Raw genomic sequence first — 17,828 nt, forward strand, 5'->3', positions numbered from 1 at the left:
GCTCTGGTCATTTAGCTGTAAAACAGCCTAGTCCTTAACAGGTTAACCTTTATTAACCGCTCCATGAATATTTACTCATAAAGACTCCACACTGTCACAGTCTCCCCCAATGTCTTCATTCAGGACTGGTCTTTTACAAACAGACAAACCCCTCCACTTTTTTTTTTTTTATATTTTCTATCCTTTCTGAATATGATGTAGCCCTCCACATGTTACCCAGTCATGGCTTCATCCAGCCAGGTTTCTGTTCTTCCCACTACATCATAATCTATGTTGGTCATTAGAATCTCCAATTCGTCCATTTTACTTGCAAGATGTCTTGCACTCGGCAGCATACATTTGATCTTACGGACACCTTTATTATTCTTAGGTCCATATTTATTCCTATTCATCTCCCTACTCAGCTTCTAACTGCAGCCCCCACTAAATCCCCATTAACCCCTGCTGTATCCCCCTCCCTATGTACTCTATCTAACCCCGCTTGAGTATCCCCACCCTCCCTCCCCCCAGATCCCAGTTTAGAAGCTCCTCCAGCCATCTAACCATTCTTTGCCCAGCACAGCTGCACCCTCCCCATTTAGATGCAGCCCGTCCCTACCATAGAGCCTGTAGCTGACAGACAATTCAGCCCAGTTCTCCATGAACCCAAACCCTTCCTGCACCAATTTCTAAGCCACTTACTTAACTCCCCAATCTCTGTCTTTCTAGTGACGCTCGTGGCACTGGTAGGATTTCTGAAAACACTACCTTGGAGGTCCTGGACTTTAGCTTCTTTCCTAGTTCCCTAAAATTATTTTTAAGGACCTTCCATTTCCCACGGACTTTGTTATTGGTATCGATGTGTACCATAACAGCAGGGTCTTCCCCAGCCCCACCCAGCAATAGGTCTATTCGATCCGCAATTTGCTGAATCCGATCACCCGGCAAACAACACACTGTTCGGCGTTCACGGTCTCAGTGACAGATTACCCTAACCGTTCGCTGAATAATAGAATCCCCTACCGCCAGCATGTCTGACCTTTGCAGCACTCCTACTCCCATCCTTCATGCAGTCATTGTACTGGTTGCTAGGAGCAACACTCTGCTGTGTTGATGCTGGTCCTGGACTTGCATCCCTAATGTCAACCAAACTGTCATATTTACTAGGTTGTGCCAGTTTAGGACTAGCCTCCCTAGCACTTTTCACACTACCCCTTCTTCTGTTACCCAGCTGCTAATCTGAGGATCCTGAGCTTGACCCCCTCCAACCAGCTCCATCTCAGTGGCCCCAGCCAGTGCTTGCTCAGTCAGCTTTAAACTCCTCTCCAGGTTTACAAAGCTCCTAAGTGCTGCAAGTTGAACATTTTGATCCAATACCTGGGCTTCCAAATACACAACACGCCTGCATCTAGTGCAAAGATATTCACACCTTGTAGCATTGTCCATGGAGAACAATTTTAAATGGGATTAACAGTATAGTAGCACAAATAATTAACTTATTTTTATACAGAACACACAACAATGCACACAGAAAATTGACCAAACTATAATTTCCTATATCCTTTTATTAAACTATGGCCTTGTGCTTCGCTGTGCACTTATCTGCAAAATAGCACTTTACTAGTGGATTCTACGAGGATGAGCCGCCCAGGTCCTGATGCAGTTTATGAGTCTCAAACCATAACATTTCCTCCACTGTGATCTCAGTAATTTACAGGTTTCTTTCTGGTGAAACACGTCTATAATTTGTCAAACATGTCTTCTGGTACTGGAGACAAATAACTTATTGATCCTTCTTTCCATTTAGACTGTTCCAGAAGTGAGGTATTCACAAGCAAACTATAGTCTTGCTCTGATGTATTATCTGGATAACTAAGGTTGTGTTTTGGCACACCCCATGTAGTTTTCATTTTTGCAGCATTTTTGGAATGGTAGACATCAAGAGTAGCAAAATCAGCATGTAGATTTTCAAAGAAATTCTGGTATTCTCAGAAACTTCTCTCAGCATCTTCTGTTCTGCTCTCAGGCTGATCTTACTGAGACAGACTGGCCTGGACCAATTGGCAGTTGTCTGAAATCTCCACATGTAGATGGTTTTCGGGACAGTGGAATGACTGTTAGGCCATCTTCCCTTTCCTGGAACAGACATCCATAAACTTTCTGAAGGCCTCAGAGCGCCCTGGGTCTCGGCCTGGTGAGACCACACATTTCAACAACAAGAAAGGGTAAACCAAAAATAAGACACGTTCATCCTAGTTCCTCTCTACGTCTGGAATTACACATGTAGTTTTTTTTTTTTGCCAAATCCAAGCGTGTATTAAAAAGAATTGAGAAACATAAACGAAGGACTTATACTTTTCTTTCTGGCTGGATCCACTTCTGGCTTTGAGGTGACGTTTTTCATGCGCTTTTTTTAGATAAACGGCATGTGTGATTCCAATTCACATATATCAGTTTTGTTCCAGAAATGTCTGCGGCTGTCCTATTCATCCGAATAGTAATCTCAGAATCAATGTGGATGCTGCAGGAACAACCACACTCAGATGTATGGAACTATTTAGTTTAAAAAATGTATGCTACAAATCTGCCGCAAGTGAATCTACCCTGAGGGTAAGAAAAGACGGAACAGCATACACAACCATACCCACATTGTGACGAATTGACACGATTTAGCCGGTAAATATTGTGGTATTACCAGAAACATTGTGTGGCCATTCACCACCAAATGGGGGCGTGATTTTGGGCACCGACCTTGATTCTAATTCAGTGATAAATACACTTATGACATTTCCTTTCATGTAAATAAATCTGGGAATACTTAATTTATTCAACTGCAAAGTTACTTGCAGTTTTAGTGTTTCTTTTCTTCAATTCCATAACCTTAATTTTTTATACTGTTTTAATGAAATTAAAATATAAAAATGTCCATATATGTAAAAACAAAACGTTTACATTGTCCTTACGGTCACTCTGGATTTTCCTGCAGTGTGGTGGAATTTATGAATACAGTAATACACAGCGAGTTTCATGGTGACAGTTTCTCTGGTTTGTAAGTGTACCAGGCTCTTCTTTTCTTCCTTATATCCACAATACTTTTCCTTTATGGATCCCGGTCACAGTTGGCCTCAGGTAAATATAATTTGGGTGTTTGGCAGATCCAGGCTAATTCCACCCAAAAAATAAACAAACACTTTTATTGGCTTTTTAATGTCAGTGAATGATCTGATGTGTGTAAAATCTTTTATTTGCTCTTCTAGCATTCCCACATTCTAAATGAGAATACGGTTTCTACTATGTGAATTCTCTTAGGAGTTCCAAAATGTAAATTTCTTTGTAAAACGTCTTCCACATATAGAACATCAAAATGTTTTTTCCCCTGTATGGTTTCTCTGATGAGCTCTAAGTTTGCCTTTAGTAGTAAAACTTTTCCCGCATTCTGAACACGAATATAATTTCTCTCCTGTGTGACTTCTCTTATGTACAATAAGACTTGATTTATGTCTAAAACATTTACCACAATCTGAACATGAAAATGGCTTGTCTCCTGTGTGACTTCTCTCATGTATAACAAGACTTGATTTATCTGTAAAACATTTACCACATTCCGAACATGAATATGGCTTCTCTCCTGTGTGAATTCTCTCATGTATAACAAGACTTGATTTAACTGTAAAACATTTACCACATTCGGAACATGAATACGGCTTCTCTCCTGTGTGAATTCTCTTATGTTTAGCAAGACTTGATTTAACTGTAAAACATTTACCACATTCTGAACATGAATATGGCTTCTCTCCTGTGTGAATTCTCTCATGTTTAACAAGATGTGATTGAACTGTAAAACATTTCCGACACTCTGAACATGAATATGGCTTCTCTCCTGTGTGAATTCTCTTATGGATAACAAGACTTGATTTTTCTGTAAAACATTTTCCACATTCTGAACATGAATATGGCTTCTCTCCTGTGTGAATTCTCTTATGGATAACAAGACTTGATTTTTCTGTAAAACATTTTCCACATTCTGAACATGAATATGGCTTCTCTCCTGTGTGAATTCTCTTATGGATAACAAGACTTGATTTTTCTGTAAAACATTTTCCACATTCTGAACAAGAATACGGCTTCTTTCCTGTGTGAATTCTCTCATGTGTAACAAGATGTGATTTTTGCGTAAAACATTTCCCGCATTCTGAACAAGAATACGGCTTCTCTCCTGTGTGACTTCTCTCATGTTGAACAAGATAGGATTTTTCTTTAAAACATTTCCCACATTCCAAACATGAATATGGCTTCTCTCCTGTGTGAATTCTCTCATGTTTAACAAGACTTGACTTTTCTGTAAAACTTTTCTCACATAATGAACATGAATACAGCTTCTCTCCTGTATGAATTGTTTTCTTTGTAAAAAGACCTGAGATTTGTGTGAACCGTTTACCACATTGAAACCTTTTACCCCGTTTCTGAGCTGTACTAGTGGTAGCAATCTGTGATTGGTCAGAAGACTCCTCAGGATTAGTGAAATTATATGATAGGTCTTTACTGTGAAGTCCTGGATGTACATTGAGTGTAATGAGGTTTTCGCCTGAAGAGTACTGGATAATATCTTCATCTTCTACTTTATAAATTTGCAATAAGGTGAAGTTTCCCTCAGAGTTCTTACTGGGATTTTCTGTTAGGATTAAAATATTTGTTTTGTGATTTTGTTTCAAAATAGGAAAGTTGACAAATTTATAACATTCATATTTGGCTGGAAACACACATACAGTGTTTTGAGTCAAAGTCAGAAGAGGATCAAGCAGGAAGAAGTTTAAGCCATGCCTTTTGAATCCACTCCTGGCTTCAGCTCAAAAACTGCGTGTGATTCCAGCCTTATAACGCTTTGTATAACACTTTAAAATAATCCATGACAGTCCACGATTCTGGTCTACATTCAGTTCCCCACTTTTAATTTATTCCAAAAAGCTTGACTTATTAAAATAATTTTTTATGAAAAGCAGAACCATGTCTGGCAATGAAGCCTGTTCTCTGACAACACATTTGGCCCTTTAAATACTAATAAGACATATAACATCTTAACTTAATAATAGTGCAGACAGTCTAATATTGGCCACAGTCTACATTTAACAAGATAATTTGTCATGAGACAAAGCACACATCTCAGGCCGAATTCACAGACATGACAATGAGGTATGTATATCCTAATGGCTGAACAGTCACTGGCTCTCAATTTTATAGAACATCTTTGGGATGCAGTGGATGACAGAGTGAAGTTAATAATCAAAATTTGTAATGAAGGTTTCCAGAACTTTGTTATATCATTCCACTAAGAATTCGGGCTGTTCTAAGGGGAAAGAGGATCCTATCAAGTACTGATAATGTGAACCTAATGAAATGAAGTGGCCACATTCAAGCTTTAGTCATATGACAATTTAATAGCAAATTGTTGTTCTATTTCTCTGCCAACCTATTTTTATTTGGTCTTGTTTTCCTCAGAACATATAGGGCTTCGATATTGTGTAATAAAATAAGTGATATATTTAACTGATGGAGTGGGAGAGTCGGAGAGGAGAAAATTCAGCTGGATGTTTTAAAACTTTCTTGCAGAGAGGTGTGGACCACCAGGAAATTTATGATCTATGGGCAGACAGCAACTGGTTAAAATAGGAGCTTCCTAATAATCATGGATGTTTTTTTTAATCCAATATAAAAAAAAAATCTTTAAACCCACTTTGAAAACTTCTTAAAGACCCTTAAAAGGAAGGTGTCATGATTTTTTTTTAAATTATTATTATTATCAGATTACTTTTAATATGATATTAACATAAATTTTATTTGTGTTCTCATGTTCTACTTTTTACTGTGTTTTTACTTCTCTATGTGGCTGCCATTTTTTTTCCATCTCTGTATGTGTCGATTAACGACACATACAGGAGATGCTATACGTCACATACAACCCCATAGAGAATGCAAATGGGAGCCGTTCCATTCTCAGAAGCGTGCGCCATCTGTGTGGGAACGGCGCATGCGCCGCTCCCACACAGGTCAAAATGAAGCTCGTACGTAGAGAGAAATCCGCCGCCATTTTCATGTGGACCGGAAGCCGCTGCCGTACAGTAAGATGACGACTTCCGGCCATATGTTCAACGAAGCGAAGGCGCAAGAAAGAGGAGCGTAGACCAGCGGAGGCGGCGACAGCAGCAGGTAATTTATGCTCGTGTATGATGTGTGTATTATGTGCGTGTATCATGTGTGTATTATGTGCGTTTATGTTCATGTAATACTGTCTGTTGAGCCCTGTATCTAATCCTCCTAGCACTGTGAAGTCGCTCAGAAAATGGCGGCACACAGTGTAGGAGGTTTGAAGACATTCAAACCCCTCCTTCTCCTGGCACTAGCCAGAAGAAAGGAGGGGGGATTGTGTGAGGACACCAGAGGAGAGTGTATCCACCCCAAATTTGCAGCATAAATCAATGAGGTTGCTTTACCACAGTGACCATGCTGCAATTTTTGGAACTGCTCCCTCTAGTGGCCAGCACATGGAAATGTTATAAATTAGAATCTAATTTAGATTTCCTGACTTGTGAAAAAAATAAAACAGAGTAATCACTTAAATACTAATTGTTTAACTGAAAAAAAATAATAATAATTTCTAGCAACATATTCCCTTTAAAGCATACCTAATTTTTAGACTACTTATCTGAATAATCTGTTAAATGTGTGTGTATAGGAGAAATAACACAATTCTAGCCATTACATGACTTGTATTTGCCATTCTTTTAGCAGTTTTCCCTCTGCAGGCTCTGTCTTTAATTCTCAGTTTTTCCTGAGGTAGTGGGTGGAGCCTAACTGCTATCATGTCTTCTTTACACTGCACATACAAAAGAAGAGAACCACCCTGGTCCACTATCTGGTCCACTATCTCCCTGTAGCACACCCTTAGTAGCTGCAGCAGCATGGAGCACATCATACAGAAGTAAGGAGCAGTGTAGCAGAAAATCCAGCACTGGGGTGACATAACTCTTACCAGCAGCCTATGTATCCTCTCTGCTTCTGCTCCCCTCTTGAAAAGACTTCTATTGGCAACAGCATCTGTGTCTTTCTGCTCCTGCTCCCTCCTCCTCCCCTACCGTTTCCATAAAATTCTATAAGCAGCAGCATCCCTGTGTCTCTCACCCAGTGGCACTAACTTAACATATAAATTCAGCGGTTTTATCCATGAAAATTTTAACAGTAAGTATATTACAAATTTGATATATATCAGGAAGACTATCAGATTACCATAAATTAGTGTCCATTTAAAGAAGACATATTCTAAAAGGGCTATTTAGTGTACCGTAAATTATAGCAGAGATCTGATTACTTGATATTTATGCCCAAGTTTGTACTATGGAAATATCCTGAAGATAACATGTTCCCTTGTGACTTGTGTACAGAGTTGTCATGGGAACCTTGTGTGTTTTCTAATAGCTCCTTAATTCTTGTCCCAGACTCATTAAATATAGAATTATAATGAGGATCTTTCTTCTAAGCTGTTATTATTAGAAGATTTGTAATGGAAGAACCAAATAAATGACAAAGTACAAAGGCAATCACGAAAATGTATGAGTTTTTTCATTTCGATTGACCACTAAAATGATGTTCAACCGGTTGAGGACTGCCCACGGTCTATATATGGTGCAGGTTTAAGCTACCTGCCTGAGCGATTGAGCAGCTAAATGTCACTTGCCCGGCTGTCAGAGATTGCCGGGGACCATGGAAAGAAGACAAAAGTGTTTTTTACCACTTGTCTTCTCTGTACTCATGTACACAACGCTCTATAAACGCTGCTGCCTCTGTTGATCCCGGTGGTCATGTGACTGTTCACATGATTGCTGAGATGCTGGTAGAAAGGCCCTGTTCCCACTGAGTTTTTTGACGAGTTTTTTGGGGCAGAAACCGCGCCAAAAAACTCCTCAAAAACCGCCTGAAAATGCCTCGCATTGATTTGGTTTCCGCCTCCAAAACCCCATTTCAATGAGTCAGAAAGAGGGAAAAAAAACCTAGACGAGTGTTTTGACGAGTTTTTGTCAAACCACTGTGCAAAAACCTACTGGATCAGTTTTTGCAGGAGGAATTTTCCTCCTGCAAAAAACTCAGTGTGAACACAGCCAAGAGGCTGCTGCTGCTTCTAACTTGACCCAGCACAGCCCTATCAGTGACAAACAGGGCTGATCTCCCCTGCTGTAAAGCGCCAATTATAGAGGAAAAGTATAGTGTAAAATAAATAAAATAAAAAGTTTCCCAAATATCTTTTCTGATGGAAAGGTCATAAAAATAAAAAGTTAAAAAACAAACAAAAATAAAGGAAGTAAAAATTAAACATAAACCCCTACCTTAACGCATTGTCAAGTACATGTACGTAAAAAGCTTTAAAGGGAAGTATGGCGTGTGCTCAGGGGCTGAGCACTCTCCATACTCAGCGGTATCGACCGTGTAATACAGCCGACACCTTACTGCAACGAGCGGAATAAAAGATCACTTTGATTCCAGTTGTTTAAAACCTTAGATGCCGCGGTCAAAAGCCATTACATAGTTAGTACGGTTGAAAAAATGATGTCACATATCACTTTGCTCAATCAAGCAAGAAATTTTTTTTCCAATAATATATTCGGCAGAAACTGCTCAGAAGGGAAGGAGCACAGATCTTGATGGATTGGTTTCTGGGCACCAAGTTGCATTTGCAAAACACCTGTGGGACCAAAACAGTGGAAACACCCCAAAAGTGATGCTGGCGTCTTCTGGGAGGGAGATACGGGCCAGCGCTCACCAGACCATGGCTGCGGCCGTCGAGGAGTGAGTAATCCAAACAGTCCGCGGCCATGAACGTTACAGTGAGAAGTACATCAGGGTATACGTAAGCTGTGCAGAGTACATCAGGGTATACGTAAGCTGTGCAGAGTACATCAGGGTATACGTAAGCTGTGCAGAGTACATCAGGGTATAATACAGTGGTATAATAATGGGGTAAATAGTACAATTATTCATAGATGTGTGTTACACTGTGAAGCAATCCTTTATGAACAGGACAGTGTCGCACTGATAAATGGTGTCCTTTCTTATCCCCTTTCGGTCCACACTCTGCACCTTTGCAGTTTGGGGAATTTTGCTGGGAAAGTGTTGTCTTGGTATAATACGGACGCCCTCGCTTCCAGCAGACATGTTTAGACCCTCCTCTTCCGGATTCCCAAATATTAGAGACCTAATAATCACCTCCTGAAACGGAAGGAAAATTCCACTGGATCTGTTCATCTGCATATTTTTTCATCATCAACTAATGGGAGCCGTAACTTTTTTATTATTTCATACACGTAGTGGTTTGAGGGCTTTTTATTAATACCATTTTGGGGTATATGCAGTGGCGGATTATCATATGGGCAGTGAGGGCGGCCGTCCGGGCCCCGATGCTGGCCACCCAAACCGCAGTCTTATAAAACTATGCAGCGCACTCGCGCTGCTAACTGCCGCTGTGGAGATGGGGAGCAGGGAATTTAGGGCGGACTTGGCCGAGATAGTGCTAGCTAGCAGACGTTAAGCATGTCTAATAATGTTTAGGACATGCCTCTCAGACACAGCATGCGCCGCAAAGCGGAACAGGAGGGCGATCCCGTCACAAAACTGGAAGAGAAGAGCAGAGGGGTCACCGACTGTGAGGTTAGTGGTACTGGTTGCCGGTTTACCCTCCAGCCCCAACTAACATTAAAGTCATTGGTCGACACTATGTGGGGGATTATGCAGTAAGGGGAGGTCTAACCATCTAACTGACTGCAGCTGGCTGTATGAGGGGATAATAATTCCCCCCATAGAGCCCTCTGCAGTCAGATGCTCAACCCCCAACCCCTTGCAGTATAATAACTACTGAGGACTCCATGGGGGGATTATTCCTAGAGCCCCTTGTCTGCAGTCAGATGGTTGCAGTATAATTCCCCCCGCCCCCATAGAGCCCTCAGTAGTTATTATATTGCAAAGGGAGGTCAGATTCTCTGGATAACTGCGGAGAGCTGTATGGGTGGGGGGGGGGGGGGAAGGATGTACACCTTTGAAAACTTTTTTTTTTTTTTATAAAAATGTGTGTTTGGTGCAACTTTTCTAATTACATTTTATTAAAAATAATTTTTACTTTTTGAGATACAGCTGCTTTGTATCCATCAGGTCAGCTGGACTGACGGGATCAGTGACACGTGTCCTGCGCTAATTTGTAATCTTAGATGTGATTGACACGCAGGCCTGTGTCCCTGATCCCGTCAGTCCTGCTGACCAGACGGATACAGGATACAAAATCAGCTGTATCTAAAAAAGTAAAAATATTTTTTTATAAAATCAAACACACACACACACACACACACACACACACACACACACACACACACATTAGAATATAACGTTTTTAAGTGTGTATATAGCCTTTACGTTATGGGCCTATTTTTTTCTAATTATTTGAATATGTTCCCTAATGTAATTATTCATGTTTTTTTTTTTGTGGGGGCAGCCATCTTTATTAGCATCTGTTTATGTGTCTCTGCACGACACATACACAGGTGATATACGCAGTCGCGGATCATCATTAGGGCTGTTCACCCAAACTGCACATAACCGCACGGGCCCAATCATGTCTGGTGGCGTCGCTAGCACCGTGGTGGGCCCCCGGTGCTAGCAAAAGCCACATTCACTTGTATCTGCGTCCTCAGGACATAGATACAAATGAATACTATAGGCTGAAGGCCACGTTAGGGCTGCAGCCTATAAGGCGCTGGGAAGAATCCCTGCGCAGGCCGTCTTGAAGACGTCACTGCATAACACTGGTGTGCACATGCGTCCTGCCCGGAGGATGTGTTTCCCTCCGTCCGTCGCGGGAACGGGCCAAAGTAAGTACAATATTTTATTTTGGGGGGGGGGGGGGGGGATGCTGTGTAGCACTACATACAGGGGAGGAGCGATGTGTGGCAGTATATACAAGGGGGGGAAAGCTCTGTGTGGCACTATATACAAGGGGGAGCGCTGTGTGACAATATATATACACACACAAGAGCGAGTGCTGTGTGGCACTATATACAAAAGGGAGTGCTGTGTGGAACTATATACAAGAGGGAGCGCACGAGGGGGGGTAAGTGGCACTATATACCAGGAGGGGGGGTGTGGTGCCATCTACAGAGGCTGTGTGTATGTGGTGCTTTACTTCACAGTGTTTCATACTATTTTATTCAGGGGCACAGTGTGCGGTCCCATAATTTTATCTTCGTTTATAGGTGTGGAAATGTTGGAAAAGTGAGGAGTCGAAGACATCTGAGTGGCAAACTCCATAAATGGGTTGTGGCCGGGAGAAGTCATCATGAAGTCTGGATCGGATGGAGAAGAAAAGAGGAAAAAAAACTACTAGAATCTGAGTAGTCGTCACCTGTGAGTCACTAGATTTATGGAGAATCGGTCACCTCTCCTAACATGTTTATGTGAAATACAAGGATTTCCTATAAAAGACTTTGTGTGGTCCAGGACTCATAGATAAATGCATGTTACCATTCCGCTTGTCAGGTGGATGTGTCCCTGCACAGTGTGATACGGTCAGTAATAGTTGGAGACAGTCAGTATGTAGGGACATAGCCCTGTGACAAGGGCATCGTGCAACACCCATTTGTTAATGCTCGCACAAAAAGGTGGTATTAAAAATAGATACGGTGCGGTAGTGTGGCGGTGGAAAAGGGGGGCCCAAGTTTGGGTAACAGCCTAGGGCCTATGGTCTACTTAATCCGCCCCGGAGTACATGCAACTTTTTAAACACTTTTTACTCCATTTTTTTTTAAGCGAACCTATCAAAAAACAGCATTTTTTTAAAAAATATGGCATTCACTGTTCTGTATAAATTACATGTTAACTTTATCCTGCGGGTTATTTCTATTTTATTTTGTTGATTGAGCAGAGTAAAGGCTTATTTTTGTGGGGCGAGCTGTAGTTTTTATTGGCACATACAAATTTTTTAGCACGAAGGTGACCAAAAAAATAGCAATTCTGGCGGGTTAATTGTTTTTTTTTTTTAGTGTTCACCATGCGATTTATATAATGTTATATTGTAATACGTCAGACTTTTACAGATGCGGCGATACCAATTTAGTTTTTTACAATACTTTAGAGGAAAGGTGGGAAAAGGGTTTTTGTTTATTTTTTGTACACCACTAAAGAATTGAACTATTTTTTAACACTATTCATTAGTCCCTGCAGCGGATTTGAACCAGCGATCGTAAGACATACTAGTGTATTGAATTAATGTCATTCTTAACCGCTTCCCGACCGCCCACAGAAAATTCACGTTGGCACTTGCTGGGCTCTGTGCAGCGCCAACGTGAATCACGGTGGGTGTTAAAAGCACGATCCGGGTGTCTGAGTAGCGCTGACACCCGGATTGCGCTGTTATCCCCTGCCTCTGGTCCCGGAGACATGATCGGGACCTAATTGGTTCAGGTCCCGGTCATGTGATTGTGGGACAGGGAAAGTTTGTTGTAGCAACGAAGTGGAAAGTTTGTTGTTATAACAAATTTTCCCGGGGACCGATTGCGGGTGCTGCCGTCGGTTATAAGACAAAACCGGAGCCATGCAACAGCCCCCGGATCTGCCATGCACGGCAGTCTATGAGAACCAGAAGGAGGCCGGTCCTCATAAGCTTCCTGTCAGTGTGACTCTCAGGGCGGATTCAGACGAACGTGTCTTGCGTCCGCGCAGTTTTCGCTCGGACCTAGAGAAGTCTATGGGGCAGTGCAGACAGTATGTGAGTTTTGCGCAGCGTTAGTGCTCTGCGTAGAACTCGCGACATGTTCTATGTGTCTGCGTTTTTCGCGCATCAGGCACCCATTGAAGTCAATGGGTGCGTGAAAATCACGCATGCCCCACGGAAGCACTTCCGTGGGACAAGCGTTATTCGCGCAATAACAGTAAAAGAATGAATGTAAACAGAAAAGCACCACGTGCTTTTCTGTTTACAAACATCCAAACTGAGTGTCATAAAGATGGCGGCTGCGCGAAAAGAACGCAGCTGCGCATCCATATGAACAGGGCACACGGAGCTGTCAAGTGCCTTTTGTGCACGCAAAACGCTGCGGTTTTTGCGTGCGCAAAAATGGCACGTTCATCTGAATCAGCACTCAGCATCACACTGACAGTTTATAATAGGTTACACTACCTAGGTAGTGTAATGTGTTATAGCAGCGATCAGTGCTGCAGGTCTTCAAGTAAAACAAGAGTAAAAAAATAAAAAAATAAAATAATAAAGTAATAAAAATGTTTTATAAAAGTGTAAAAACAAGATAAGTTACAAAAACAAAAAATACTTTTTTTCCTATAAGAGACTTTTATTATAGGGAAAAATTGAAAATGTTAAAAAAAAGTACACATATTTGGTATCACCGTGTTCATAAATGACCCAAACTATAAAACTATAATATTTTTCCCGCACGGTGAACAAACACAAAAAAAAATTATTTAAAAAAATCACTATTTTTTTGGCATCAACCCTCCCAACATATAGAATAAAAAGTGATCAAAAAGTCGCATGTACCCTAAAATAATACCAATAAAAACTACAACCCGTCCCACAAAAAAACAAGCCCTTACACAGCATTTTTGACTAAAAAATAAAAAAAGTTATCGCTCTCAGAATATGGTGACACAAAAAATAAATAATTTTATCGAAAAGTGATTTTATTGCGCAAACGCCACAAAACATAAAAAAACTATATACATATGGTATCAGCGTAATCGTATCAACACGCAGAATAAATTAAAATGTCATTTATAGCGCACGGTGAACACTGTGTTAAAAAGAAAAAAAAAAGACATAAAACATTGTCAGAATTTGTTTTTTTTGTCACTTTGCTTGCCAAAATAATCTAATAAAAAAAGTGATTAACCCCTTAAGGACGCAGCCTAGTTTTGGCCTTAAGGCTCAGAGCCCATTTTTCAAATCTGACATATTTCACTTTATGTGGTAATAACGTCAGAATGCTTAAACCTATGCAAGCGATTCTGAGATTATTTTCTCGTGACACATTGGACTTCATGTTCATGGTAAAATTTGGTCGATATATTCAGTGTTTATTGGTGAAAAATTGCAAAATTTTGAGAAATTTTTGAAAAAATAGAATTTTCAAAATTTTAATGCATCTGCTTGTAAAACAGACGGTTATACCACCCAAAATATTTACTAGTTCACATTTCCCATATGTCTACTTTAGATTGGCATCGTTTAATGAACATTCTTTTATTTTTCTTGGACGTTACAAGGCTTAGAACATAAACATCAATTTCTCATATTTTTCCGAAAATTTCAAAAGCCTTTTTTTTAAGGTACCTCTTGAGTTCTGAAGAGGCTTTGAGGGGCCTATGTATTAGAAACCCTGATAAAACACCCCATTTTAAAAACTAGACCCCTCAAAGTATTCAAAACAGCATTTAGAAAGTTTTTTAACCCTTCAGGCATTTCACAGGAATTAAAGCAAAGTGGAGGTGAAATTTGCAAATTTCATTTTTCTTGCTAAATTACAAGTTTATTCAATTTTTTTCCTGTAACACAGGTTTTACCAGAGAAACACTACTAAATATGTATTGTCCAGATTCTGCAGTTTTTAGAAATGTCCCACATGTGGCTCTACTGCGCTCGTGGAATAAAACACAAGCCTTAGAAGCAAAGAAGCACCTAGTGCATTTTGAGGCCTCTTTTTTATTAGAATATATTTTAGGCAGCATGCCAGGTTTGAAGAGGTGTTGAGGTGCCAAAACAGTAGGAATCCCCCAATAGTGACCCCATTTTGGAAACTACACCCCTCAAGGAATTCATTTACCATTTTGACCGCACAGTTTTTTCACAGTACGTATTTGAATTGGGCTGTGAAATGAAAAAAATGAAATTTTTTCCAATAAGATATCATTTGTGATCAAAATGTCTTATTTTCACAGGGAACAAAATACCCCATTTTGTTGCCCAATTTGTCCTTATTGCGGCAATACCCCATTTGTGGTGATAAACTGCCGTTTGGGCCCATGGGAGGGCTCAGAAGGAAAGGAGCGCTATTTGTTCTTTGGAGTCCAGATTTTGCTGGATTGGTTTTCGGGTGCCATGTTGCATTTGCAGAGCCCCAGAGGTATCACAGCAATGGAAACCAACCACAAATGACCCCATTTTGGAAACTACACCCCTCAAGGAATTCATTTATGGGTGTTGTGACCATTTTGACCCCATAGTTTTTTCACAGAACTTATTTGAATTGGGCTGGGAATTAAAACAAAATTATTTTTTTCAAATAATATATGTCGTTTTGGCTGAAAATTTCTTATTTTCACAAGAAACAAAATACCCCATTCTGTTGCGCAATTTGTTCTGAGTGCCGCAATACCCCATTTGTGGTGATAAACTGCCGTTTGGGCCCATGGGAGGGCTCAGAAGGAAAGGACCACCATTTGGCATACTGGGGATTTTCTAGTGCGAAGTCATGTATGCAGAAGCCCCTGAGGTACCAGTACAGTTGAAACCCGCAAGAAGTGACCCCGTTTTAAAAACTACACCCATAAGGCATTCATCTAGAATAGTGTAGTGAGCATTTTGACCGGAGACCTACACCCCATAAACTGTAATGTGGGTTCTCCCGGGTATGGCAATACCCTACATGTGGCTGTTATCTGCTGCCTGGGCACACAGCAGGGCCCAGAGGGGAAAGACGAGGGGGGATAAGCTGTGCGGAGGGCATCAGGGGAAGTGAAACTGGGGTAAATTATAAACCAAGGGATGTATGATAAATTTTAAAACACTTTCATACAGAGCTCTGGTTATTCGGGACACGTGTCACATTGATATATTGTGTCCTCCCTTATCCCCCTCTTATAGCAGACTTTGTACCTCTTTTGACTTTTTCCCTTCTTGCCAGTTTGGGGAACTTCTACTGGAAGTGTTGTCCTGGTACGATGCGTGTGGCCTCGCTTCCAGAAGTACTGGGTGCCCCCCTTCTTGGTCCCTAAAGATTAGGTTCTTGATAATCACCTCTTGAAATTCCAGGAAAGTTCCCGTCTGCAGGGCCGCCATCAGGGGGGTATTACTGGTACTCCCGTCAGGGGCCCGGCCACATGAATGAAGTAAAAGGGGCCCGCCGGGCTGCCGTCGCACCCCCCCCCCCTTCGGACTGTTACCCCCCCTCGCAACGCTCACGGGCCCCCCCCTCGCATCGCTCACGGGCCCCCCTCGCAACGCCCGCGGCACCCCCCTAGCGTTACCCCCCTAGCGACACTCCCCTAGCAACACTCGCGGCAGCCCCTGCATACATGTTGTAGCTTCACTGGAGGGGAAGATGCAGCATGTGCTGAAGCTCCGTGTGGAGATCCCGCCCCCCAGCTCCTCTACACTGCTGACCGGACCTGCAGGCTGGTGAGTATGTTCCCCTATCCATTCGGATTCCCATCCCCCTGACCCCATTTGTAGATTGTATAAAGTTGGCTAAAAAGTTTTTGGGTATTTTTTCGTTTTCCTAGCGCTTTTTTGCCGCGATTTTCGTAATCGCGGCAAAAATGGCGCAGTTTTGCCGCGATTATATAAAAATCGCGGCAAAACCGCGTGATTTGTGCCGCAATTACGAAAATTGCTGTTAGGCTATATTCTCACAGTGCGGTCAAGTCACGTTTTTTTGCAAAAATTGTGGCAAAAAAATGGGATTTCACCGCACTGTGTAACTAGACTAAGGCCTTATTCAGACGGCCGCATTCGGTCCGTGACATACGGAGCGTGATGGAGCCGGACTCCTAGCATCATAGTTATCAGTGTTGCTGGGAGTCCCTGCCTCTCTGCGGGAATACTGTCCCATACTGTAATGATGCTTTCAGTACGGGACCGGGGACAGTATTCCCACGGGAAGGGAGGGACTATGATCATAGATAACTGTGATGCTAGAAACCCGGCTCCCTGAACTGTGGTCGGTCCGGGAAATATGGCCGATACACGGTCCTTATATCACAGACCGAACATGGACATCTGAATAAGCCACTTACTTGCCTCCTATTTTTGGTGCGGATTGTGCACTGAAAATTCACTACAAATGACAATATAAGGCCTTATTCACACGAACGTGTTATACGTCCGTGATACTTATTACGTCGCACGGACTTATGTTAGTGAATGGGGCCGTTCAGACTGTCAGTGAATTTCACGCAGCGTGTGTGCGCTGTGTAAAACTCACGACATGTCATATACTTGCCCGTGTTTCGCGCAGCACGCACCCATTGAAGTCATTGGGTGCGTGCAAATCGTGCACGGCACACGGAAGCACTTCCGGGTGACGCGCGTGATTCGCGCTACACAGGGCCGCCATCAGGGGGGTATTAGGGGTACTAGTGTAGGGGGCACGGCCAAACTTAATTGAAAGGGGGGTCCGGCAACTGCCGCGACTTGCCTTTGGTAGAAAAAAACAGGCCCCTGCAATGGGGCCTGTTCTTTTCACCAAAACAATGTCGTGAGCTGCGGGCCCCCCTCTCGTCAAACACCGCCGTGAGCTGCGGGCCCCCCTCTCATCACCGCCGCGAAACACCACTTGCGCGCACGACCGCAAGCTCGCACCCGCGCGCGCATGACCGCAAGCGCGCGCCCATGCGCGAACGACCAGGCGCGCCGCCGAGAGGGAGGCGGTGCGCCCGCAACACAAATCCGATCTACGGGGAAGGACAGCCACACAGGGACAGCGGCGCACAGTTTACTTACCTGCTGGCCCGCCTCCAACTCCGCCTCCTCGTCCGACTCCGCCTCGTCCTCCTTCTCCAGAGCGTAGCTGCGTAAGGAGAGGGGGAGG

The 17,828-nt window shown here is 42.4% G+C and overlaps 1 protein-coding gene across 1 annotated transcript in view; it reads right to left on the reverse strand.

The window, feature by feature from the left end:
* Positions 1-542: 542 nt before the first annotated feature.
* LOC142659810 (uncharacterized) overlaps positions 543-17,828 on the reverse strand; it is a 43,879-nt gene continuing 26,593 nt past the window's right edge. Inside the window, exon 9 of the mRNA XM_075836330.1 lies at positions 543-4,651. Within this exon, the coding sequence (XP_075692445.1) occupies positions 3,339-4,651 (1,313 nt within the window). The 3' untranslated portion in view covers positions 543-3,338. The remainder of the gene's footprint in view (positions 4,652-17,828) is intronic.

Source organism: Rhinoderma darwinii, chromosome 1, assembly GCF_050947455.1.
Source record: "Rhinoderma darwinii isolate aRhiDar2 chromosome 1, aRhiDar2.hap1, whole genome shotgun sequence".
In the NCBI taxonomy this organism is placed as follows: Eukaryota; Metazoa; Chordata; class Amphibia; order Anura; family Rhinodermatidae; genus Rhinoderma; species Rhinoderma darwinii.